Here is a 27876-nt window from a genome sequence, read left to right on the forward strand (position 1 = left end):
TAGAGTGTGTGGGTGTGAAACGAGCATACAGAAATTGGGGGTGTTACAGATGTGTCATACAAGAGGCCTAAGGTTGCTCATGCAAAAGAAGGACGTCTGATGAAGAGTTCAACCCAAAGATTCCTCACATCACGAATATGCTTCATGCAGCAGACCGGACTTCTCCATCAACAATACCTCTCCAGCGCTGCAAGGTGGCGCAACGCGGCCCACCACACTCTGCCCGTCCAGGGTGTTCCAAGGTTGGAGAATATGAGGCTCCAACAGGTGCTGGCATCAGTTCCTGCTTTTCTGCGCCTGATCATTAAGAGTTGGTCTGGAGCTCTTCTCGGTGCTTCACCCATAACATTCCTTAGCTTTCCACAGCAACAAGGTCAAATGTCTCCTCAAAATATTTAAGAGGTCAAACCCTGTCTCCGATGCGGTAACAAGATGCCTTTGACGGGCTGATCCAAAATCTACACGTGGTGTCTTGGCTCCAAACATGAGCTCTGGCCTACAACTCCTGTCTGTTGGTGCACCTGGAAGCCACCAGGGGAAGGGGAGTCCAGCTGCTTAACCAATGCGAGCACAGATAAAGTGAAGCAGTCCCACTACCCCTCAGGTAAGTCCTCTAACAAGGAACCATTTTTCAAAAGGTCATCCCATAAAAAACACACAACAAGCACCATAGGAAGGAAACATCTTCTTCTTCCTTAAGAAAACGGCACAGCTTCCTGGACTTTTTGGAGCACCAAAGCCATTCCTTGATGCTTTGCTCCTTCTTGACAGAGATGATTCCTGCATAAAAAGGATTCAGCTTTTAACAAAGCCTGTTTCATTTAAGGCACCGACCCCACTGCGCTCTGCACCGCCTCAGACGCTGACTGCCCTTGAAGCTCGCTTTGAAATCCTCAGCATCAGCAAACATTATCTGAGTGGCAAAAGGGAACTTTTAGGCCAAAGTTTTGCTCTTTGGAAGAGCGCTTTGCGTACGACTCTGACACGCTAGGCAAAGATGATGTCTTCCATCTGACTATACGGATGCTGGCCTTTTTATGATCTTACAAAATACAAGTGGTCTGGACACATTTCCAGAATGGGGTATCCCTTGCTCATCTGGATTCTCTTCAGAGGAAGTCTCATCACCTTTGGTGGCAAGAAAACACTACAGAAGCAGCGGAGTGGATTTGACTTGCCAACTACTAAGACCCGTCTAATACGGATAGGAAGCCTGTGACTTTCTTCCGCAGTCTCGGCAACTTTGCTGCCCTTCAACAGTGCGCTAGATCAGCCTGTACTGGTTGCCTGTGAGGTGTCTTTCTCGGTCCCAGCAGGGGCGGAGACACATTGCTAGGTGACACATGCTTACTGGGCCAAAAAGTCCTTGCCCTGCGGAAGCTGAAAACATTCACTGTTATCGGTTTACCTATGTGGAAGGAAAGGGAAGATGAGAAGCCCACTGAAATGCAATGCATGTTTATTGTGAAAATACCTCAAGCAGCAGAAATACTTGAAGTGCAAATACTTCGCCGCCTGAGCCGTTGGATCACACAATGCTAAATTTGCTTCAATATTGGCGTTCTTTTATACATTTTCTATAATGCAGCAACAGAGCGTAGAACACATTGCCTAAAATGAAACTCAAGATAGCCGCTAACATGCAGGTGCCCGGCCCTTCTCATGCGAAGAATGTGGGAAGGCGTTGTGGTAGAGATCCAGCGGCTTGCAGTAGAAAGTTGACCTCACTAAATCTTCCGTTTCTCACTTTTGTTTTGCCGACTTCAAAGTGAGGCTATGGTTACTCAAAAAAGCAAGCTAACTGAGCAGTGTACAGCACCAAAATTCGAGAAGTGTTAAAATTTGAACTATTTGTTAATGTGCAATAATGGAAAGGCTTTGGGCTTTACTTTAAGCAGGTCTAAAAACAATTTCACAATGACTACATGGAAAAGCCTTTCTCTGAACCGGTCACTGATGGTTTTCAAAAACATCCAGAGGCGAGCCCTGGCTTCGGTAGACCCCATGCCTTGACCCATGGGCGTGGCTATCACACTGCACTGTCATACTGTCGTATTGCTTGCTGGATCTAGGCTTCCTGGCAGAACAATTATGGCAGCCACAGAGGAAGATTCAAAACTAATGCAGTTCATCCTTTACCACCTTCCTTTTTAACATGTATGTGGACCCTATGGCCAAACATATTAGGTTATTTGGGTTATACTTCATGACCTATGCAATTGATGCTCAAACCATCCTCAAATTGGAGAATGACGTTGCCAGTAGCACAGTAGAAGTTCCACAAATGCATGACTCCTGTAGTCAATTGGATGAGCCAGAACTGACAAAAGAGAGATACTGATTGTGGGAGGTCCATTCTGTATTTGGATTCATGAGTGGTGGTCTCCTGTCTTAGACCTCAGCCCGATTCACATAGTGCTTCTTCATAACAGAGGTTTATTTATTTTTAAATATTTTATTGATTTTCCAACAAGAAATGCGGACAATACGTACCATTGGATTACTACCCTCAATAAAAAAACAGATGTCCCATGATAAGTCTTATCAACCGCTTCCATTGTGATGCTGACCCCCCCCCCCCATCAGCATGTTAGCAACAATTTTACACTCCGTCACCCATAATTTCCCTCTCAAGTGATGTGGCTAGTCTTCGGCAGGGATCAAGAAGGATAGATACCTCTATGTTGGCACCAGTGGGCCCAGATTTTATAGCACTTCTGTGGGCACCCTCTAGCAGCATACATGGGCAGTTCTAAGCCCCTACAGCGATCTAGACTTTCCTTCCAACCTTCTGTTGATTTGGTGATATGCCTTTTAGCTACAACCAGGCCCAACCATAATAGAGCTAGCTTATAACTATTACTATCAACGATGATGTGCAAAAGGATGCCTTGCATCCCTAGGAAGACTCAATCCATAACTTGTCCCAGACATGTGACGACTCCCCTCCCAGAAGGGGGCCAACCTTCCGCAGGCCCACGTACAAAGGAAGTCTCCCCGCTAGAAGTGGCAACATAAGCAGTCTGCAAATGGCAGTACAACCATCATCCACAGTCTGTCTCATGTTTAGTAGGGCTTGTGTAGGTATTTCAGCTCTGAACTGTGGAGCAGTCACAGCCTCTTGTGGGGAGCCACGTGCCTCAGTCCATTCATCTGTTGTGAGGGGCACAAGGACTCATTCCCACGCCTCCTGTAGCTAACTAAAAGAGTTGAGAGGAGTTAACCACTAAAGATCAATCAACTGTTGATATTTTGTTATTGGTCTTCTCTTCTCTCAGTAATGTGCTTTCCAGTGGACCTTAGACCAGGAGATCTTCTAAGTCTGCTATGTAAGGTGAGAGGGTGTGTCAGAATGTCAAGTATCTAGAAAATTGGGTATTGTGGAGATCGTATTTTATCTGGAGTTCTGTAAACGATTTCTAGGTGACCCCTTCCTAATGTCGCACCCTGTAAAACTCTGCATAGTGGACACCTGTGCCAAACAGCACCCGCCCTACAGAGGATTCTCCTTTGTTAAGCGACATGCCAACCCTAAGGCCCTCAGTATTGAGAAAAGGGTTCTGCCTTGTAGCATGTGATTACTTTCTATGAGTAAAATCTATATACCAAGATTTTAGGACGATCAATTAATGATATGTAAACAAACACACTGCTGACACATATTATAAACGACAACACCACAGTTTACCTGAAAGAAAAATAAAAGATAGCTATATTAGAAAGTTATATATCTTCTGAGCTAATTCGGAAAAGAATAAAATACAGACTGTGAACACTGCTTGTGACATATATAAATGTGCCTCAGAAATAATACAAGTGCTAACACAATGAACATTGAAAAACAGCCAACAAAATACAATAGACATTAGACAATAGGAATTAGTTATTGCGTCCAAATACAATCGAAAACCCTAAAGATACCTGTGATTTGAATCCTCTCATGAGCATGTCTGTTTGGGCTTGGTACGCTTAGTAATAATACGTCGACGTTTTGACCCCCAGAGAACTAGCGTGGTTAAGCAACATCACCATGGGTCTTCATCAGGACTGGATACAGTCTGCTGATTGAGTTTCTCAAAAAAGAAGGACTCCGTGTGTAGGAGCCAAATTCGTGCTTCCTCTATTTAGGGGATCACCTCTAATATTGGCATCCACGTTCCTGGAGCACGAAGTGCTTCCTAGGTTCTGCCGGCGTGCTGAGAAATCAGTGGTGCTCTGTCATCACAGTCCGCGTCTCTGTTACAATGAGACTTCGTGCACCAAGAAGGCTGGGTCCCCCTGGGAGTCAATCCATCATTTATTCAAAATAATTAAATGAGACGCCCTATATTAAGAAGTAAGATTCAGGGCCGCTATGTCCTCATCAAAGGTGGATTTAAAAGCATTTGGCTATTGGCTAATACTATCCTTGGAGGGCGGTGGTTCCATAGGAACTCCCCGAATGAGATATCAATCCGGGTGAAGAACGTCTCCAGTAGGTTGAAGGGGTAATTTTGCAGTTGGTACAACAGCCTCGGCTGTGCCGCCACCTTGTATATCACAGACTGGCCCAGGAAGGACAATGGAAGTGCTGATCAAAATCCCTATTCTCTAGTAAACCTATCTAGCTGGGGTTGAATGTTTCTATCCCAAGTCCTCTGTATGTAAGCAAAGATATAAACTCCCACATATTTGAAGGCGTCAACTAGGACTTGTAGGCGTGCCACCCACTTTAATTCTGTGGGGAGCAGGCATTAGGAAACATCGAGGATTTAGCCTTGTTTATGGTGAGACCTGAACATTTCCAAAAACATGCAAAATCTGGAGGATTCTAGGGCCCAAGCTTTGAACTCATCTCGGAAGATCAGAAAGTTGACAGCCTATAGCGTTACTCTATGTGAGAATCACAGCACCTATTCAAAGCCCCTAAAAAGTGCACCTATACGTAACCACCTTTAAGGCAACCCCAGAGGTACCCCTTTGACCTGGGAAGGCATCCAAGAACAAGCTTCCTATTCTGACCCTTGCCATGAGATCTGTATACATCCTCTTAGCACCAACTCCCAAGTGGGGGTGGTATCTGATTCACAAAGACCCCTTCTTCTTCGGAAATCTGGGTGGCAGCTTCTGGAGAGAAAGCACTGGTCCAGTTACCCACTACCAACTCTCACTGATTTGTTTCAAAACAGAAACGTTTTTATGCATGCCTGCTTCCTTAATGGAAATCAGCCTGCGTTCCGTTTTGAAATGCAAGCACACAGCTGGTGGTATGATGTCCCCTTCAGACCATCATCTATGTGATTGTAGGCAACCGTAGGGGGCCGCAAATTGTTACCTGCCTCTTGAATATTAATTAGGTAGGCCATTCTGCGACCCCCTGCAATTTCCTATTTTGACAACCGACCTGTTTGTATATACAATGGTTTGCAAAATTAGATTATATTCATAAAAAGTTGGTGCACAATGTACGACCACTTCTTAGTAATCAAGTCTTAGTACATCTAGCAGTAGCCAAAGCAACTACAAGTTACGGGACCAGCAGCAGAACAAGTGGAAATACCCATCAGGTCTTCTCCACACAATAGCAGGTGTTAAATCAGAAAATCACAAACCAACCCCAAATAACTGTTCCAACACGCAAATCTATCACACGCACAGGACATCAGAAAACAATTAAACATAACTAACAAAATGTGATTTTAAAAATATCCGAGAAACGGCAAGGATGTTACACAGAGCTTCCACTCAAGGTCCCCACTGACTGAATGAAGAAGACAGAAAGTCTGTGATTTCATTTCTAAGTACCAATGATTAAGAATATGCATTTTTGATGTATTTTCTAAAGGTAAGGCGAAAGCCAAATATGTACTTAAATGGGCCAATAATATTTTTTGTTATTAGCAGCATATTGTGTTAACCCTACTGCATACAGTGTGCGCTTTACAGCAAGAATCCCTATCGATGAACATTACATCCATAATGTCATAACATTTTCAGGATTAATTACCTCATCGACGACTTATAGAAATCAAGACATCTTCCAAGTCAGAGGTCTGCCGATCCAGGTGGAGATCTTGCCCTGTCTTCCCCCTGCCAATGATGCCACATTAAGGGTCCGTCAAAAGCCACCACAAGTTTCCAGTGCATGGGAGATGCCTGGGATTGAATACCTCATTTCCTTCAGGCATGCCGGTGGGTACCAAAACGGGTTGGGCCTCCCTGCAAGATATGCTTAAGGGGCCCCCCAACCCAACTCACATCAGAGGGGCCCCTCACCTGTATGGGTATGCCTGGGCCTCCCCCGCATTGGGGTGGCTGCGGGGCCTCTGTTGCATGCGCTCTCAGACACATCTGCATGCCCACAGTTGCTGCCTTTTGTTTGACGCATGGAAACCCTGGATTCTTGTGACTGCAAAATCACTACATTTCACGTGTGAATTGAAATCGTCAGATACGAAATTACGAATCAGTTATAGCTGGATACGTAGCTCCCTAAGGGTGCCCCAAGTGCACCGGAACAAACTCTGTGGGCTCAGCCTGCACAGGTGAGAACAATCAGCGAGCCATCCTATAGATACAGTCCACAGGAACAACAATGATGGCAGCCACAACGCGGCTGTCTTCCACTTACACAGACTATTTAAGGCACACGCTAAGCGGGTAATTGCCCTGTGGCCTCCGGTTCCACGGGCCAGCTGATACAGAGACGAGGCAGCGAGACGCTCCGACAAATACCGGGCCGCCTCCAAAGCCGAGTCTCTGATTTTTGTAATTTGATATTTGTGCACACAGGCTGCACAGGAGCTTTATGTGCGTGCCCGGCCCGCCCAATCATATCTCTCAGGAAGTTTGTGGAGATACATTATAAACAATATTTCTGTGTCATGTTTCTCTCCTCAGCTCACCCTTCTCTCTATATCGATGTCTCTCTACCTGCCTCTTTATCTCTGTCCTTACCCACTCTCCATCTCAACTCTACCTCCACTGTGTGCTTCACCTCTGCCTCAATACACTTCTTTCTACCTCCCTCTTACGTTCTCACATTTCTACTATATCTGCCTATCTCAAAATCTCTACCTCATATCTGTCTTCCTCACACCACTCACTGCACCTCATTGTCTGTTCCATCTCACCTTCCCGTATCTCTCCTCCATCAACTTCATCTCCCTCCTTACCTCACCTCTCAATCTCTTTACCTCACCTTTCTCTAACCTTTCCATCAATGCTCTTTGTCTCACAACCCTTCACCTCATATTTCTACCCAAACATTTTCTCTAGCAAATATCACTTTCTCTGGCACCTCTCTCTCTCTCTATTAGTGTTTAACATCTCAAATTTCCTGACCATGTGTATGATGCTTCAAATATCCACTCCTATATCTCTCCCTACCTATGTTCTCTCTCTCTCCCTCACAGCCTCCACTTCCTTACTCTTTTCTCGCTGCCTCTTTTCCTACCATTTCAACTACATCTTTCTCTATATCACCTCTTTGTTTCTATGTCACCTCTTTTCTATTTCTACGATTAATGCTGCTCTACACTTTTCTCTATTGACCTGATCCGTCTTTCTGTTTTCCCCTCAACCATACCACTTTCTGCCTTGCATCCCTCTAAACCATGCACACAACCTCACTAAGGGCCTCATGTAGGAAGCCAAATACCGGTCGGTAACGGCCGATTTTCGGTAATTATACCGTTACCGACCGGTATTTTGGCCATTGGTATGTAGGGGGACAAACTTTGCTTTCGGAATTTACCGAATCGGTAAAATTACCGATTCGGTAATAATACCGAATCGGTAATGTTACCGAATCGGTAACTTTTCCGAATCGGTAATTTTACCGATTCGGTAAATTCCGAAAGCAAAATCGAGATGTAGGGGGAGTGTGTGTGTGTGTTTAAGAGTCGGTATTTACCACCAACTTATAGTTGGTGGTAAATAATGAATGTATGTGTAAATGCATTTTCACGCGCGTAGCAGTGTGCAATGTGGCATACATACATGCCCTTAAGGCATGTATGTGTGCCACATGTGCACACATGGCCGAATCAGGGGTGCAACAGGGTGTCAATGTGACACCCTGCCACCCTTGTATGTGTTCCCCCATTACCGAATCGGTATTTACCGATTCGGTAATGAGGCATACCTTCCCATCAATGGGAAGGTATGCCTCATTACCGAATCGGTAAATACCGATTCGGTAATTACCGACTAGTAACGATTCGGTAAAAAATACCGACTCATTACCTACATACCAGTTACCACTTCTAAAATACCGATTCGGTATCGTTCGGTATTTTAGAAGTGGTAACTGGTATGCTACCTACATGAGGCCCTAAAAGTCTACCTCTCTCTAACTCATTTCTGTACCTTACCCCTTTCTCTGTCTCACCCATTGATGTACCCCAGCCATCTCCCTCATTTTTGTCCCTCTTAGCTTTACTTACCTCTGTATCTCACACTAATATCTTACATATCTTTCTATGTCCTTTCAATCACTCGGTATCTGTCTTTATTACTACCTCGTCTTTCTACGCGTACTGGTTATTTCTCCCTACCTAACCTATCATCTTTAGCTCTACCTCTCTTTTTGTGTCATCTCTCTCACTATGCCAATTTCTTTATCCAAGTTCTGAGGGTGGGTTTGTTTTTGATTATGAATATCCAGCCATTAACACTACAGTTTCAAGTGTTATGTGTATATTTTTTAATGTAATTTTATTCACTAGGTCACATTTATAGTGTGTTTGCTGCAATGGGAAGAGCAGGCTGGTTAGACACAGAGGGGCATATTTGCAAGAAACTGGCAGAGTGTGGTGTTATGCCAAAATTGGTAACACTGCACTCCAACAGTTTCAATATGCAGGGATGCTCCATATTCACAAGAATGCGACGCACCCTTGCATTACCCCTAGCACTGGTGCAAAAAAAGTCACTTAGCGCCGGTGCAGGCACCCTAGTGCCATTTTACTAGGGTACTTGCGCTGTAGAGGCAATTGTTTATGTGCAGAAAGGAATACCTTCCTGCACATAAACAATCTTTACAGGCAATTTGCTGTATCTATGTGTGCTGCAGGATGCAGCACATGTGGAAAGAGCAAAATAAAATGTTCTCTTCGTATCGTTTGCCTAAGACCAGGTATTCCATGGCGGTATCCATACCTTGTAAATATGGGGCAGCATCAAAAAGAAATGGGTGTTGCGGCAGAACACCCACTGCAACACCCATTGCACGCCCCTTTCACACTAAGTGCTGCGTGAATAGGGGCATTATTTACAAGGCGGCGTTAAGCCACGTAAAGTGGGTTAACACCGTCTTGTAAAAAAGGCGAAGGAGTTAACACCACCAGAACTTCAGCAAAAGTGACATTCTGGTGGCGTTAACACCTTGTAAATATGCCCCTGAATTTCACATAAAAAATTGTTGTTTTCAGACAAAACATAGCTAGACCGAAGCACAAAAATGAATGGCTTTATTAATGATTGTTTGAGCTTTCTTCTGGTACTCTTTGGCTGATGGGTGCCAGGTAGCTTGAGCTTATGGCTATTTTTCTGTGCCCACTTTTCTGAAAGTTTAACGTATTATTCAGTATTGTCTGGCATCATGTGGGCTTGAATTAGATAAAAATTAATAATAAATTCAATTTTGTTACGAGGCCTAAAATATGTGTTGTCTGGGACCTCAAAACGCCTTGCAATGCAGTAGAAAGGCTGCCAGGGAACTGAAAACTATAGACGCAGGACTTCAAAAGGGCATGTGTGTACTCAGTGCTAAATTTTTGGAAAACATTAGTCCAGGGGCCTAAAATGTTTCTTGAGGTGTTGCTGAATCCCAGTGCTGCCTAGGACCAAAGCTGCCTAGGCTCTATTACCCCTCCTACTTCTTTCGTCTTCGACTTTACACTTCCTATGTCTTCATCCCACTCTTGCAGATTCTAGTTAATCTTTGCTTTCTTCCTTTATTGCTCTTTTCCTATCTTTCTCTTCTACCTCCTTGTCCCTATTTTACCTTTCTCTTGCTTTGGGTCAAAGTCCGATAATAAAAAGTAAGTTTTGATTCCCATAAATGAGTGCTGGTGCCCATCATCTGCACTAAAGTAAGCACTGGAACAATAACATTGCCCTGAACAGGTGTGAGCATGGTTTCTTGAGTCTGACTTACATTAATACTTGTCTTCATCTGAATTTTCCTCTGTACATGCATCATTTTATTTTACTTGCACCAATGTTATATTTTGGAAAGCTTGTTAATATCCACAAGTCTGCCAATTTTGCTTTACTATTAAAATAAAATTTGCTGTTGAAAACGATACATATTCAAAGTAAATTGTGTTATGCAATTTGTACACCATTATTCATTTTTTCATTTTTCTTTGCAGCGGAAGCCAACCTCAGACAAAATCATAAAAGCTCTATAAGCCGCTGAGAGGAATTATCAATTTATTAAATTAGTATCTTCACTTCCTCTACCACTTGAAACTTTGGGAGATGTTGCATTTTATTTTCGAAAGATCTAGCACATGACTTGAAGACACAGCAAATATAACAAGAGACTCACAGATTTTGTTTGGGTAAACATACGTTCTTATACAAAATACGGCCTCAACCATAAAAAGGTGCAGCTCCCCTAATTACAATGTTCTTTAATTGTATAATGGCCAAGGGAGAAGAAAGTCATCTTAAAAGTTCCATATGTTAAGGAGCCCTCTGACATATCTACCACTTAACATGTTTGGTTATGCAGCCCTTGAAAATCGCAGGGACAATCCCCACCTGACACCGTCTGACCCAAAGGTCATCCAAGGAAGTAGCTGTTTCCAGGAGATGCATTGAAGGAGATCCCTCTGTCTAACTGACATGGCAGGAGTCGGGTTGTGTTTTCCAGCATCTTCTGAAGTCGGTATCCTCTTTACGGGGTGGGGATCTCAGACCTGAGGTGTTTGGACAAGTAGGTGGGACTTTATTTTAGCATGGTAGCTTTCCTGCTAGACCTTTCTCTAGATTTCAGCTAGGTTACTTACACACGGCTCATCAAATCTTTCAGTAAGATGACTTTATTTTGCTCTCAATTTCAAAGGTTTTGAACCCTTAACTTCATTTTCAAGATTAGCAAGTTAATTATGACTCCTACTGTTTACCAATGCCAAGGGTTTCTGACTATATATTTATCAATGGTGCTTATTTATCTGTTTCTCATGTTTTGTTTACATGTATTTTTATGACATTCTGAATGATGAATGTTAGTAATGAGTTTCTGTAAAAGAGTCAATTTGTTTGCATGATTGGTAATAAATTATATTTTCCTACAAGCAGTTCTCTGAGGTTTTTATGTCTGTCCTGTCTAGTACCAGGTACAGTTTTTCTTTGGCGTCAATTATGAGTTGCCTGACAGCAAACAAGCAGGGGTTTGCTCAGGGGTTGAAATTATGAGTTGTGTGGATTTTAGCACATCCAGTCCATCAGCACAGCTATGTGTAAATTTTAGCGCATCCGGTCCATCACCACAGCTGTCATGTTCTCCGTTCCCTCAGGGGCTCCGACAGACTCCTGCCCCAATACATTTTTAACCTAGGACAGAAGGAAATCAGCATTGCACTCACCACCATCCTCAACTCTTCCATCACCACTGCTATGATCCCCAACGCCTGGAAACACACAGAGGTGAAACCCCTCCTGAAGAAGCCCTTTGCCGACCCCAGCGAGCTCAAGAACTACCGCCTGATCTTGCTGCTCCCCTACCCGGCCAAGGCCCTGGAGAAAGCCATCAAAGGCAAGCTCGCCGATCACCTGGAAGAAACACACCTATACAATGCCTCCCAGTTTGGCTTCTGATCAAACCATAGCACTTAGACTGCCCTAATTGCTGCAACCGATGACATCAGAGCCATCCTTGACTGAGGCGAACCTGCAGCCCTGATCTTCCTCGACCTCTCAGCGGTCTTTGACATCGTATCTCAACACACACTTATCGCCAAACTGCGCCACATCGGCATCAAAGGAAACACCCTCAAGGGGCTCTCCTCCTTCCTCACAGGACTCACATAAAGAATCCACGTCCCCTCCTTTCACGTCCAAACCCAAAAACATCCTCTGCAAAGTCCCCCAGGGATCGTCCTTCAGCACCACCCTTTTCAATGCCCACATGACCCCACTGGCTGACATTGTCCGCACCCACAGAATCAACATTATCTCACATGTGGACGACACCCAACTCATCTTCCCCCTCTCAGAAGACAGCCCCAACACCAAATGTAACTTCCAGAACTCCCTGACTAATGTTGCCGAATGTATGAAATCCAACTGCCTGAAACCGAACACTGACAAAATCGTAGCTTTTATCTTCGGAAAGAGCTCCTCCCCATGGGACGATACATCGTGGCCCTCGGTACTTAGACCCGCACTGACCCCCCAACCAACCACACCCGGAACCTCAGCGTCATCCTGGACAGCGACCTCTCTATGAAGGGTTAGGTCTACGGAGTCACCTCCTCATGCTTTCACATCCTCATGCTTGAAAAGATTTTCAGGTGGATCCTCCTTCATCCCCAGGTAAACATTAACCCAAGCCTTGATCACCAGTCAACTAGATTACGGAAATGCACTCTACTCGGGATCCTCTACACAGCTCCTCAAGCGACTACAGACCATCCAGAACACCACAGCTAGACTCATCCTCGACCTCCCCAAACGCACCATCATCTCCCCCCACCTCAGAAACCTCCACTGGCTCCATATTCCAAAGAGATGCAAGTTCAAACTACTCACACTTGCCTGCAAGGCCCTCCACAATGCCGGCTCCTCCTACATTAACCATCGCATGACTTTTCACCAACCGACCAGACAACTCCAATCCTCCTCCCTCACCCTTGCACACGTTCCCTGCATCCAACGGAGCCACAGTGGAGGACGCTCTTTCCCCTACCTCGCTGCCAAATCCTGGAACGACCTCACTCTCTACCTCCAAATGGCCCCCTCCCACACCGACTTCAGGAAGGGTCTGAAGACCCTGCTCTTCAACTGAGACTCAGCGCACCCCAGGGCCTGGATACCCCTTGGGGTGACAAGTCACGCTTAACAAATACTGAATGATTGATTGAGTACTGAGTGCGATAAAGTCAGAATCTCCCAGATACATTTCAGCAGGTCAAAGCTTCTGATATTTACTTGGGAAAATCTGCATGTTAAGTCCAATTTTGAGGGCATAACTCTGAATAGAAGTTAAATATTGCACCTGATATATTCCGTATACTGTAGTATCAGATTTAATTGGGTACAATATTTATCGCATCTACTACAAGGGCACTTGGAAATATTGTAAAGTTCGTAAATTTCCAGAAGAATGTTTTAGGTTTCAAATAGTAATTCTCCAAACAATTATATCAAGGACTTTAAGTGGGATGAAAAAATTGTGAGGTTTCTTAAAGGCGCGTGGCCTATGGAATTAAGGGCATGGCTTAAACACAAACTACATATCCGTGATTCCCCATAGTGTGCTACCCAACAGGTATTTTTGTTCATCTTTGAGCTTTCTGTTATTGTATCCAGATGCATAACACAACAAAACTGACGTACCTAAAACCAGCCAAGACTAAAGGCTTTGTCAGTGGTTGTTAGCTGTTTAAACTAAATGATTAACAACAAACATTATGTTGTAAATAATTAATTTCGACAGTGTTTCAATTCTGAAATTGTAAGACTGTGAATTAAACATTACTGAGGTCAGTGGAAAGGGTAGTGGTGTTCAGAGTGTCTCGGTTACTCTTGTTATATTCACTACCTGTTAGACACGTACTCACTTTTTTGCTCCACATCTAGGCCCTCTGCATATCTTACACCCCATCTATTTCATCTTCAGTGCCCTCTTTTTGCTCTGTTATGAATCCACTTCCTCACATCCCCTTCACCTCACCTCCCCAACACACAACTCCCCCACCTATCTGCAAGTACATTTTCTTTTAGTTTCACCTAGTCTATATTTTGCCAACTGTATACCTATGTCACAGTATGTGATCATTGCTATGTGCACTCTGCAGAGAGGCCAAGGAATGTATGACCATGTATTCTGAACACCTTTCTATATAATTTATATCTATCAAAGTAAAATTAAGCACTTGTACTTTTTCGAGTTTCTAGTGGATTTGAAAGCAGAAATAATTACATTCATAAATTAAAAGGAAAACATTAGCAGAGGATTCTTAGAGCAGCAAGGGTAGAAACTGGTAAAATCTATCCTATGACAGAGGCTCCTAATGATATGTTTCAACCTCGTGTACTGATAGTTTTATATATTGTAAAGTGTAGTCCCTGCTCAGTATCCAAAAAATGGTGCTCACCTTTTGGAGAAATAGAATATCTTGAGGTCAAAATCTGTAACAAAGTAAATATTACATTAGCACCATGAATGCACACTGGAACCTGGGCACCAATCAGAATGAACCCTTGGAGCTGAGCAGACAATCAGAATGCTTCCTGTGCGACCATACCCTTTCAAAAAGCATTCTGAGGCAACCAATTTCCTGTACCTCTGCTGTGCTGGCGTGCTTTGATTTGCCTTTATGTGCCAGCGGGAAGTCTGAATGCTGCAGAGCAGGAGGAAAAGTAAACAGTCGTTTATTTACCTTTCTTTACCTCTCTGTGGTTAATCGTGCATAGTTTATCTATTTTCCCCTCGGCAAAGAAAGGGGTGGAGCAGGTACAGTTCCAGAGAAACGAGAGCACTCAGCGGACAAGAGCTCCAGGCCCCACTGCGAGGTGATGGCTCTTCCCTTTATTGGGCAGGGGTGTCGAGGGGTGGTAACAGCTGCAGGGCCATAACAGCTGTAAATGATCTGATTCCTGTTTTTGTTCCCTAAACTGCAGGGCCATGCCCATAATGGAAGACAACAGCCATTTAAAGAGCGCAATATTTGTCATCACATTATTTACATGCTCTTTTAGTGGTTGATAATGCCAGAAGCCATATGTGTCACTCGTTGAGAGTGATTGCCAAATATTGGTGCACATTCTCAATCATAGCTAGTCTCATCGGATATAAGTTTCCCATACCTGCAATTAATAGTGTTTCTGTCAAATTCTTTAGTAATGCACTGCAATGCATCACAGTTAATCTCATGGGGATTATAAAGTCCATTTGCCCCAGGAGGCATAATCTGACACACAATCCTGGTTTCTCCCATGTACGCATTTCCATTGAGCAGACCCTGTAAATCAAGTTACAGGGTAGTTTTAGCAAACAGCTTGTCTGGTGCAGGAGCTTTCCCTTAACCATAACTGTTCGATCACAAGAAAGATTTACACCAGTGTAAACCGATTTAGAATGTGTACATGGATTGTTACATGTTTAGGTGTCCCTAGATCAATGATATAGACAACGTATTGTAAATAGTCTGTGCAAAAAGAAACCATTTCCAGTTAATTTTTCACTTGCTTATTTTTAGCATTCTTGCGGTCACACAGAAATGATTATGGTTTCCACAGCCTCGGATGCCTGGTGACTACAACTTGCAGCTAAGGTTTAGGCCAGTTTAGCCTTGAACATCAAACTCCCAAACATATTTTGCTTTGGTAATACAGACACGTGTCACATAGGAAAGAAAGAATTGATAAGAGTTTGTATGCTTAGGGCCAGATTTTTAAAAAAGGCCTGCAACGCAGCACAGCCCCCAAAGAGACTGCACTGCGTTGCGTGACAGGGTTATCGCACTCTCCTTCCCTTTCCCTTGAGTTGGTGCTGATTTCAGCTGCCGAGCGCCACACACACACCTTAGCGTCCTAGCGCTAAGTGTATGCATGAGTCTAGCCTAGGCTTTGTACAGGAAGAATGCCCTTCCTGTACAAAATACCTTGTCTAGACAAGTGTAAAAGCTTTTCCCTGTTTGTATGTGCACAGTGCAACACGCATGCAAAGTCGGAAAAGAAAGGAGAAATACAAATATTTTTCTTGTTAGCGCCTCCTTTGAAGTGGCGTTAACTTTTGGCGCTAAACCCTGTCTACAATTCTTTGTAGATATGGGTACGCCCATGTACCACCCATTTAACGCCCCTTTGGCGCCAAGTAGTGAAAAGTGGTGCTTTGTGCTACTTTTAGAGTTCTTTCCAATACAAGACAAGTTTTACGCTGGAAAGTAAACTCTCCCAAAAACATTTTGTGATGCTAACCCAGCAAAAATGTTTTAAAATCTATTCCCAGGACTCCTAAAATGTCTCTCAGAGAATTGGTTCATCTGAGGTACAAAATAGAATAAGCATTTCCTTTACTGGTGCTAACTTTATTTTGAAATGCACATATCACAGCATTTAAGCACTTAGTAGTTTTACAAAAGTGTTTCAGCATACAAAAATGTATGTTGGGAGGGGAATGTCCCTGCATAGTGTACCAGTGTTTTACCCAGCCCTTAGACTTCTTGTATCTGGTATCCTGACTTTTCATTTTGGACCCTGTCATTCGCTAATCCAGCTCAAGTGCTGGCTTTAGTGCTGGTTGTGCCCAGTGCAACAGTCCTTTTTGGCACCCCCCACCCTGAGCTCAGCACCAGGTGCGGCTGCACCGACTGTACCACCCTGAAGCTGGCCCTGGGTCCAGGCCTGTCTTTGCCATGAGTTGGTTCTGGACTTGTCTTGTGACCAAGAGGGGCACACCAAGCATTACTGGTGATGGACTACTGTCCATGACATGGGTTTGGCAGAAAAAGCAGTGGTGTCAGCATACAGTGGTTTAGGATCCATAGTATGATCAGACCTTTTTATCTTAGTCACTAGAATGAAGGCCTACTGTCCGACTTGTGTAATGTTCCAATTCTATGTGCTTACTCGCTTCCTAGTGCTAACATTCAGAGTGCTTGTTAAGTGTATTGATGTGTATAGCATGCATGGTGGGTGAGAGTGAGCGGTAGTGACAGAGTTCTTTTGGATCTATGTTGGATACACCTGGCTCTGCACAAGATGGGGGTGAGGGTTGTGTTCCCAGATACTAGAAATGTATTGCTTCCATTCCTGAAGCTGGAGGTAGAAGACCTAGAAAGTAAAGTGAGGGAATGGTGTGAAGACAGGGCTCTTTTAAATATTCAATTGAACCTTTTGCTTGGCAAGGAGCTACTGATTAGTATTCCTGACCACTGTCATTTGATGAATAGTAGGGGTGAAGGGTTGTAATCTGAAATCTTTAGGTGTAGCTTAGCCAGTCTTACACCCTCAGTTTTGCCGGTGACAGCCAGGTGCAGAAATCTCACACCTTTTTGTGCTTTTATTGCGGGTGCTCCAGGTTGGACACTACCCTGCTTTGAGAAGCATTACTCTGCTCATTGACGATATCTGTAGAGCAGACTAGAAAGAACACTTGAAAGGAAAACCACCCCGGTCCAGTTCTTAAGATGCCTGCAGTAGATACACATTACCTCCTCGTTAGTCTTCCTCGCCACATGACTAACAAAGTGAGCTTCAGCTCCACACCAAAACCCTCCAAAGCAAAAAAGTCAGCCTCCCATCCCTTCCCAATATGGCCGACCCATTACACCCTTGACCTCTATAAGAGGCGGGCTGGCCCAACCCATCAGCCTGTTTTTTTGGTTCTGCACTGCAGATTTTCCAGAGCGTCTTTTAGGTATATGGTTCTTGCTGTAGCAGGAACTTGGTTCCATGGTTGGTGGTCCTGCTCTAGCAGACTCTTGGGATCTAGGACCTCTCCCCTCTTCCTTCCCCCGAGTTCCTGTCTGGACCGGTTAGGCTCTGCCCTAGCAAGCCATGGGTTTACAGGGGGTGGTCGGGGTGGTCTGGGGCTCTGCCTTGCGGCTCCTTCTGACCCCCGTCTGGGTAGGCTCTGGGGTTGTGTTCATTGTTGATGCCCAGGTCTCCCGTCGGTTGCTCCTTGGTTCTGGGGTTTGCTTTCATACTAGCTTTTCCCCGGGTCTGGCGGCATCTTGCTTTTTCTCCCCGTGCCTCACAATTGGGTTGTACTCAGGTACAGCCCTCTGAGACCCGCTTTCGGGTCTCGTGCGTGCAGTCTTTTGGCTTTTGCCTGTGCCTGGGCCTCCTGTGGTGCCCCTTGCTCCCGGGATTCACCTTGGGTTTCTGATGGTGCAGGAGGCTTTTCCCGACTCTCCTGGCAGGAGCCCGGGATTTTGGCCCGACGGGCCGTTTTTGCGAGCCTCGGCTGCGCCCCCATTGGTTTTCTTGCATAGGGCCTCTCGGGCCCCCGCTCTATGTCCGTGTTTTCTGTGCGGGCTGCGGGGCTTCTCGTCTTTTTATTTTCCGAGCTCCTCGAAGCTCATGGGGCTTACCTGCTTGTGGCCGGGGCGGATTCCGTACCCGCACAGGCTGCTGCCTCCAGTGGCGGTCACGGCCTCTCCTTCGGGAGTTCCTTGTGGCTCTTCCTCTTCCTTTGGCGGCCTCGGAGGGCAGTAGGCACCCACATCCCCTGGTGGTTGCTTTCGGCCTGCAGCCTCTGTTCCTTTTGGTGTTGCATTTCTCCCCGTTCCTCAGGTCGAGGGCGTGCCGCTTGTAGGTTGCTGGGGTCCTTTGCGTGGCTCCGGTCCTTGATGGGTTTCGTGGTGTGTTGTGTTTCTCTCCCCTTATTTTTTGGGGCTTCCATTTGTGTTGGGGTTGTTTGCGGTGTCTGGCACACGCGCATGCGCGCTGAGTTGTTCTCATGCTGCAAGACTATTCCTGATTTACGGTGGGCTGGACCTTCTGCTGTTTCGTTTCAGGCTCGGTTGGTGCCCTGCGGGGGCATGTCGGTTCTGCGGGATTGTCCCACTCTGGGTGAGTGCGTGGTTTCTGTGTTGAAATGAGTAACTCTGGCCTTATGGTTATGGTCTTAGCCTCTTACTCTAAAGATTGGGTGTTCAATCCCTGGTCTTTCAAGGTCACTGCTTGCTCTGCCTAATTGTAGGCAATACATGTGTTTTTTTCATTATTTCCTGGAGGTTTTTGGACGCTGATCCTGGGTGTTTCTGCTACCTCTCTGCGCCACGACATGTGCATTTGCGAGTTTCCTTAATGCGTGTTTGGTCACTGGTACACTCGTGTACGCCTTGTTCAGTGTGGCTGGTGATGTCTGGTGGTGGAGCTGCAGACGTTGGAACCCGGTGTTTGGGGGTTCAGGTTCTGCCCTCAGCGTTCGGCCTGACAGCCACGAATACTGTGGTTGCCGGGTGGTCTGTGTTTGCCTACCTACTTTCCTTGGTGGTTTGTGCTGACTTTGTCCATTCTGGTTTCCCCCCGTTCCCGCTTGTGTTTCCGGACCTGCTTCTCCTCACTATATGTGGTTGGGGAGTATTGGGGGTGTAGCCTTTGGGCTGGGGTCGCCCTGGTGGCTTGGGGTCCCCTGTTCGGGTCTCGGCACTGACGCTCGGCATCTTGTGATTCTTCTCTCTTTCTGGTCAGGCCCTCTGCGTTCTGCGTTTCTGGCACGCTACTGGTCATTTCTGGCTATGTTTTTGGTGCGATGTGGTGACTTCTCTGCGGCGCGGTGTCCGGGGGACTGGTGTGCGCTGTTCCTGTGCACTGCTTGTCGCGACGTTGGGCCCCTCTGTGTGTTTTCTACTCCGGGATTTGGCTCTCTGATGTGTCGTGTGCCTCAGGTGCATGGGCTCCCAAGGGTCAGAGGTTGAGTCCTGCCTCTGCTTGCATGTTGCCCCCTTAGGGTTGTTGTTCATACATTCCTTTACGGTTGTGTGTTCCTGTCCTGGTGTTTTACTGGGGCGTTTGGGGTGTTTCACAGGGCTGTGGCTTCGTTTTTTGGCTGTGTTTGTCCCTGACTCCTTTTTTCCCCTTCGGGCTTTGGGCCTGCGGTCCTTCCGTCCTGTGGGCTCCTGTTCCCACCTGCTCTCCTTGGGGTGCAGGGTCTGTCCTGGTTGGTCCTGGTTGATGTGTCCTTCTGGGTTTCCAGGGGCTGTGGGCGACTGCATGTCTGATGGGGGCGGACCTCTGTTTGCTCCTGTTCCTCCTTCTCGGGGCTGTTTCTGTGGTCTCCGGGTGGGCTTTGGCTTCTGCTCCTGGAGTCCTGCTTTTCTTGCCAAGGACCGCAGTGGTGGCGTCCCCTCCTCCTCCTGCTCCATGGCTCGGCGGGCGCCCTCCTCCTGTTCATGTTTCTCTTTACTTCCTGGGGGTTGGGGCTTTGTTGCCACTGATGGGTCACTCCAGTTGTCGGTTGTTGGGCTCCCCGGGTTGGTCCCACATGCTTTGGCTCTGTGGTTGATGATCTCCCTTGGGTGGCTGTCCCCCTTCGTCTGGTTTTGTGTGGCCTCCCGGCTGTTCATATCTGGGTTGTCTGCCCTGGCCTTCCGTAGGGAGGGTTTTGGGATCCTTGTGCCTTGGTGCCTGGCGGTGCTTGCCCGGTCTGTCCGTTGGGGGTCCTCCCCGTCTGGTTGGTCCCGGTGCTCTGTGGGATATCCCAACTTCGCCCGTTCTCTTGCCCCGGTGGCTCCCTTTCCGCCCTGTCTACCAGTGCGACCGGTGGTCCTTGTGTTCTGGTCTCCCCTTCTCGGGTGATGGCAGCCTTTTCGGCCTGTGGGGCGTGCTTGGGTTCCTGGTCTGTGCTGTGTCGGTTGGTACACCTATTGGCAGATTTCTCGTCTGCCTTCTGTTCACTGTTACTTGGCTTGTTTGGGGTTTGCCCCTGCCCCGCGGGGTCTTCTTGTTGCTCTCCTGGGCGGTTTTGTACCCTGTCTCTTTCTCCGGAGGGTTTGCCCATTTGGTTTTTGGCCAGGGCGAGGCTGTCCTTGCCTCGGTCACTTTCTTCTGGGTTGTGTCCACGGTGCTGGCTTTTTTCTGCCTTCTCCTCTGGGCTCCCGGCTTTGCGCTTCCTATGGTCACTTTGCTTCCGTGGGGTCTGGGCTGGTCGGCCTGGCCGGGACGTTTGTCCTGTTGGTGGGTCTCGCTTGGGTGCTCCTCAATTGGTTTCTGCTCCTGCGGATGGTGGACCTGGGTGTTTTGGTCTGTGGTCCGTGTTGTGCCTCTGTGAGAGCTGGCTCACTCGGGTCTCGGGTTTCGTATCCTGCCACAGCTTGTTACTATGTCCCTTGGGGATTTTTGTTCAACCTGTGCTTGTGTTTGTCCAGGGGTGCTGGTTCTCCCGGTTCTCTTCCCCGGACGGGGCCCGGCGCTCCCTGTGCGGATTGTTTCCTCTTCTTCTTTGTCCCCGGTTTTGGGGTGCTGGCTGCCGGCTCGGGGTTGATCCCTGGGGGTGTTGACATTGCTCGGGCTCGTTCCGCCCGACTCTTCTGTCCTTCTCGCCCTTGGTGTGTTGCTGCCTGTGGCCTTTCCTCTGTGTTCACTCTGGTTCCTGTCGGATCTCCGTTGTTCGGCTGGGTCGGTCCTGGGTGTTGGCTGTGTATTTTGCCGCCTGGGTGCTCGCCTCGGCGGCTCCTTTGTTGCATGTGGAACATTGCGGGGACGGTTTGTTTGGCCCCTGCGCTGGGCTGTCTCGCTCGTTCGTTCTGCATTCCCCTTCCTTCCTGGTTCGTTCTGCTTTCTTGTGCATGAGGTCCCTTGGTGGGTGTTCGCCTTCCTGTTTGGGGCTTGGCCTTCGTCCTGGTCCCTTTTCCGCTCTTCGGTCTCCGTGGGCGGTCTTGTGGGCTTTTCGCTTTTTGCTGTTGGCCGGTTGGGTGTCCTTGGTGGACGATCACTTCAATGTCGTTTCCTGCGGCCTCCGTTGTCTGTTTTGCCTTGCGCCTGCCTGGGCTCTTTCCTTGCTGTCACGCTCCCTTCCAGGGATTCTTTGGGCGACTGTGGTCCGTGTCTCGCCTGTCTCTCCCTGCTGGTGGGGTTTGGGTGTCCTTCGTTTTGTTGTTCGGGTGGGGTACTGGTTTCCTTTCTGCACCTCCATCCGTTCTTGCATCTCCTGCCGGTCTGGGATGGTTCCATCTGGTTCCTCTGCTTCTGCCCTCGGTTGCCACCTGGCCTAGTGGGTTTTTGTTTCCTTCTCCCCCTCCGGTCATTGGATTGGGGTTGGTTCGACTCTCACGCTGTTAGTGGTCCACCGTGCGGTATGGATGGGCTTTGGTAGGACTGTGTCTCTTGCTGCTGTGGCATTTTTTGTTGGGTCACTGTGGTGGGAATGCCATCTGTTTCTTCTGTTCCTATGTTTGGGCCTTTGCTCCCCTCTCACTTTTGGCTGTCCATTGGGCAGTCTTGGTGTGTTTGGTCCAGCTTGCTGTTTTCTGTTCGGGGGCCTGTTTGCTGTTGCTTTTGGCTCCGTGCGGTCTGGGTCCGTGCCTTCTCTGTCCTCCTTCGACCTTTAGTTGGGCGGGTTTTCTGGCGACACTTCGTGTCTCGGGGGTCTGGGTTTTCGGCCCTCCCGGTGTCTTTCTGTCCCGGGCTGGTTCTTCCTGCTCGTGGTTGCCTCTCTCTTGGGTGGTTCTTCCACTCGTCTGGTCTGTTGGCTTTGCCCTCTTTCATGGGCGTCCCATTCTAGTCCGTTGGTTTCTTGTGAGTTTCCATAAAGCCGCTTGGATTTGGTATGTGCTCACTTTGTTAGTCATGTGGCGAGGAAGACTAACGAGGAGGTAATGCCCCGGTTACTTACCGGTAATCTTCATTACTCCGAGTATAGTCTTCCTCGCCACATGAGTTCTCATCCCTCCCTCCCTGTCTGGCTATTGGCTTCATGTTTGTGCTTGGTAGTTTCAGGCTGATGGGTTGGGCCGGCCCGCATCTTATAGAGGTCAAGGGTGTAATGGGTCGGCCATATTGGGAAGGGATGGGAGGCATGGGAGGCTGACTTTTTTTGCTTTGGAGGGTTCTGGTGTGGAGCTGAAGCTCACTTTGTTAGTCATGTGGCGAGGAAGACTATACTCAGAGTAATGAAGATTACCGGTAAGTAACCGGGGCATCTCCTGTCTGATTTTGCTGCATAGAAGTAGGACCCAAGTAACCCATCTATTGTTCTAGTTCCAAGCCCTCCACAGTCAAAGAAGGATGTGCTCCACATAGTACTGAAAGGACTGCTGTGCAATCAGAGCTGTTGTGTGCCTGACAGACAGCTTTCTAGAGGTGAGGGGATGTTATATGGTTCCTACAAATGTAGCAGGACTGTGTATTAAACTGACATGAACATCACAAAATAGGTACTCAGTCCAGATATACCATCATAAGTGTTGGTGGGTTTTGGCTAGCTCATAGTACAACACACATAACACCTAAGCTGACCAGGGTAACAGATGTTATTGGCAACTTTGAACATGACACTCTGATTCTCAAGCAATCTGTGGAAACAGATCTTACCCTTTAGTTTGGTTATTTTTGCATGCCCAACGTAAACACAAGAAACATATGAATATGCATTTTCAAACATTTTATTGAAATAATCCTATTCTTGTAAAAAAAAAAGCATGAGCCGTGATTATCAGAAAGATGAGACATGCTACTGTAATCAGAATGATCAGAATGGCAAACAATATAAAAAATTCCACCATGTTAATTGTTTCTAATGTTTGCTTACTCCTATCTGTATCTAGTACTATACTAAAGCGAGCATAGCAGGAGTACCCTCTGTCAGACCAGTTGGGATAGCCTAACCCCCATACCTTGATCTTAGGTGTCTGGAAGCCAGTCGCAGTGTACAGGTTATCTTCCTTAGCAGGATGGAGTTCAGAGTCAGCAGGACTGAATCTCCGTCACAGTTCGCAGAGATTCCATGATAATCCCAGCATGGAAATGCTCCTCTCAAATAGCTTTAGCACAGAAGCTGTTTACATAATAATGCACTGTTCTTATCAACTGAGGCAGGGGCGCAGAGCAGCTCATTTGGTTTTGTCTAGCTAAAATGAAGTGTCTCCTTGAGAGCACGGAAAGGAAGGAAAACAATGGACATGTGTTCTTCATTTATGACCCTGGAACTAACTGTACCGACTCTAGGGCGTCCGTGCTTATCAGAAATGCAGATACAGCACATTCACACATTACAGAATGTATGACAAAGTGCACCACAAGTATAAGATGTCAACCTAAGGAGTTGAATCTAAAATGGAAACTACATGTGCGCCATGCAAAACCCTCCACTTGGTCGGTCAGAAAGGAGACTTAATCACTTAAAGCTAGCCATTCTAAAAGCATTTAAAAGGCACAGCATTATCTAAGATAACATTTTTAACAATATAAGCGTTATAAAAAGCCATTTAAAAAGGCAATTACAACACCCCACAAACTAATAAAAAAGCAATAAAATATATATAACAAAAATGGCAAATTAAAAAAGCTCTATGAGGCATCTGTACTACAGGACGGTAGCCCAGAAATGTCCGCCATGTCCGGAAAGTCCTGGAGGAAACCCACATTCGCAGACGACAGATCTACAGTATCCTGAGTAACAAGTTCCAAAGAACCAACTTGGTCAGCACCGGTCCTATCAACAGAAGCCGAGGGCAGAGGTGCTAGAAGTGTAGTCTCAAATGAGGAGCCACACGTCATAGATCCTAGAGTGGAATCATCCATACAAAATGGCGTGAGCACCTCATAATACGCATCTCACAACAATGGTAGCAACATAAGCCAACACTGGAGGTGCACCTTAAATTGATACACTAACAGATCCATGTCTGTGGTCTGCGCCAATTGCGTGGCAAGGCATATGTCTAGTGCGCACTCAAAAGATCACCAGAGACAGTGAAACACAGGCTGTATACTTTGAAACCACACGGGCCGGAAAGCCGAAGAGCTGAATTGTCATTCAATTACAGTAACAAAGAAAATCCAAAGTACTGCACAATACATTCATGACACAAACGGACTTATCGCAATTCCATCACCATTTGACCTTGTTGTGGAACATCCATAGTAGAGCAACAAAAATAGGGACAAAACAGCAATCCACAGAAATAATATCAACGGAATGCCTCCAGAAACACTTGAAAATAAAGAGTGTATAAAAGACACAATCACTCCAAGTACAGTCTGAAATGCAGAAACAAATCCAGACCCAATCGCTTTAAAAAAGTATGCTACTCCAGCGGTATTTGAGTCATTAAAAATGTGATGAACAAGTTCACCAAACTCCACATTCATTCCCACTAAGAAAAACCTCTCGGTCACTTCTCACACATTTGTTATTAGAGGAAAGAAACCAAGTTTCATGCAAGACATTTCTGCCAATCAACTCATATCTGCCCACAAATAAACAAGACAAGAAATGAAATGTAGAGATCCTTAAAGAAATGAAACCATAAATTAACCATATCTGAAGGTGTTTCAGCTAGAGTAAAGGGCAGTTTTTCTAAACGCCCTATATATTAAGAATATTATAAGTTGCGTCCTTCTTTAGCATGACCTGTTGACAAGTTATAAGGCAAAAATATTTCCATGGCACTCAGTTTGATTATTAAAACCTGCAGTGTGAAACTCAATTGCAAAATTGATCTTAATTGACTTTGACCATGGAAAGGGCAAATGTAATTTTGTATAAAATCAAATGCAAATGACACAGCATTATTCTATGAATAAATACGAGTTGACAATCTAATCATGCCATTATCAACAACAGCTAATGCTTTTTCTAAATTATCACTAGTCAATTTGTGCACCCTTTCAGCAGCTTCTTGTGAAATCTTCCAACTCTCATTATAAGTTGCATATATGAAACGTTCAGAATGGGGAGATCTGGGACCAAATAAAAAATATTGCAAATCTATTTGGTCTAAAAGAAGGGATAAATGTTGCATAACAGCGGACCAATTTGAGTGTTTTAGCCATTGCTAGCATAACTTGCTTACACTATAGGTAGTTACTACACCTAAATGTTGTGACTGATCATATTTGGGGTCTGGTCTGCTAGCTTTAAAACACTTAGAGGAGTTTAAAAAATGTGCATTGCAGCCATTAGTGTCAAAATGCTACACCAACCACACATCTGAACCGTAAAGTGAAGTGTAGCATGTACCATTCTGCATCATTTCATTAAGTTATTCTTCAGTGATAACAATGTGCTGTCGCTGATTGTCAAATTATGCAACAGAGGGAGTACTGGTTGTATTTAAGTTCTTAGCATTAGTTAGTCCAAGACACATAGTCTGTTGTGCAGTTTTGTTTAAAGATATCATTTGTTGAGGGATCAAACAAGCCCTAAATAAGGCATCAATATCCTGGACCTGCCAGTGTCTTGTACTCCAAATTGATTTCAAATCAATATTGTTTTTCCAATAATCATAACCCTGAACTGACAATTTTGAAATAAAAGAATCCGAATAAATTAATTTTGTTTGTGTAAGCATGTTTTTATTTGCTTGGGAGGTGTACGTTTGTAATAAAACAAAACTGGGTCTGTGGGGACATGATTAATAAGATATGGAAGCTTTTTCAAATACTGTTTGGGAACCCTTACAGGCGCTGTTCGTCATTGTTCCCATTGTTTATAGTTAGAAATAGCATAATGATAACAAAACATGTCAGCATAATGTGCAGAATTCAAATACAAATCCTCATTTTCAAATACCGTATAGGATTTTAATTCAGATAACATGTCTGAAACAGGCATAACATCCCATTCATCAGAGATGGAACCTGGAATAATGAAATAGTCTATAGCAAATCTTAAAAACATTCGGAATTTGTAAAGTTTCCGAGGGACAAAAATGTCATATGGGAGCTTATCCCAGACAATGCCATCAAGGACGGGAAATGCAGTAATGCTCACAAGGGACAAGTCTCTTCAGACCTTATGTGAGGAAGAATGGGGCATAAGTACTTCAGCTACCAGTTCTGGATACGAATGTTCTGGGAGATAGTGTCCATTTAACAACAGAAAGAACACTGTAACAAATCCAATCCAGATGAAGAGAAGTACCAAGGAAAGGAAAATTCTAAGGTAGTACCAGGGAGGAATCCGATAAGTATGTTTAACCCAAGAGAACAGTGTGCATGCACCATGCAGGGAAATATGTGAGAAATCTGAAGAAAAATCATCAATGTTTGCAAAGTAACCAGAGGCAGTCTGAACAAAAAGAGGAACACTGTTAGGCAAAGGGGATCATGTGGGTTTCTCCAAATATGGTTGATAATATATAATTTCATTGTTTGGTGCTGCCATAGAAACAGGCACAAGTGTATGTTCAGCATCAGAAATCCCCAGCCGGAGAGTAGTTAAATTAGGACTGCTTAATGTCTATAGAGGGATCTCTTGAAAGGTAGGGAGAAGAGAAAAGGAACTACCCAGATACCAAGGTGGCCTACTGTTTAGTATTGGCCACATGATGGAGCTTAATTAAATCAATGAAAACTTGTGTTTCTGTTTACAACCAGCAAGCTGTGGCAAAATCACAGTTCGAGTATGGTACCTTGAAAAGCAAGTACAGGTGCCGGGGCATGGTAGGACAGGCCGAATTTTTTTTTCTCTGTAATCTTCCCAAACTTGAGGAATTCAGCCAGAAGTTGCTCCTTCACTTTTTCAATGGTAGAACGTTTAGAATTCACATTCGAGCACTCATCTTGGAAGTCTTGTAATTCCTGTAAGACAGTGAAAAATTCATTGATGTCAAAGTGCACATCAGCCACCACTGTGCCACGGTGATCAAGATCGGGAACATACATCTGAACCCCAAAAAGGACCTAATAAGGTGTCCGACCACCCAAAGATCTTCTAGGCAGATTATTTAAAGCTCCCTGCACGCCATTTAGGTGATGGATCCAACCCGGGGTGCCCATAGTATCCCTGTAAGCCCTAGAGGCAAAAACCGGTCCCTGGTCTGAGTGGAATATCCCTACTGCATATGTACCAATAAAGACCTGCAAATCTTTTAAAACAGTTCGAGCATCAGCCAGTCGCTGTGGGCATACTCATAGAAATCGAGAACATAAATCAACACCCAATAAAATATATTTAAATGCACCATCTGATGGAGTGGTCCGCAATGATCCAAATAGCACATTATAGTGGTTTATTAGAATCTAGAAGGGGTGTCTGTGATGGGT

The 27876-nt window shown here is 45.6% G+C and overlaps 1 protein-coding gene across 4 annotated transcripts in view; it reads left to right on the forward strand.

Annotated features, from left to right (window-relative positions):
• Window positions 1-11289, forward strand: part of ADAP2 (ArfGAP with dual PH domains 2) — a 184050-nt gene extending 172761 nt beyond the window's left edge. For 2 of the 4 annotated variants that reach the window (XM_085617207.1, XM_085617209.1), the window contains 2 exons: window positions 5977-6171; window positions 10359-11280. In XM_085617207.1, coding sequence (XP_085473333.1) covers window positions 5977-6171; window positions 10359-10405 — 242 coding nt within the window. In that variant the 3' untranslated portion in view covers window positions 10406-11280. Of the gene's footprint in view, window positions 1-5976; window positions 6172-10358 lie in introns of all 4 variants that reach the window. The other 2 variants (XM_085617208.1, XM_085617210.1) reach the window with 2 other exon arrangements.
• The last annotated feature ends 16587 nt before the right edge of the window (window positions 11290-27876 follow it).

Source organism: Triturus cristatus, chromosome 7 (assembly GCF_964204655.1).
Source record: "Triturus cristatus chromosome 7, aTriCri1.1, whole genome shotgun sequence".
In the NCBI taxonomy this organism is placed as follows: domain Eukaryota; kingdom Metazoa; phylum Chordata; class Amphibia; order Caudata; family Salamandridae; genus Triturus; species Triturus cristatus.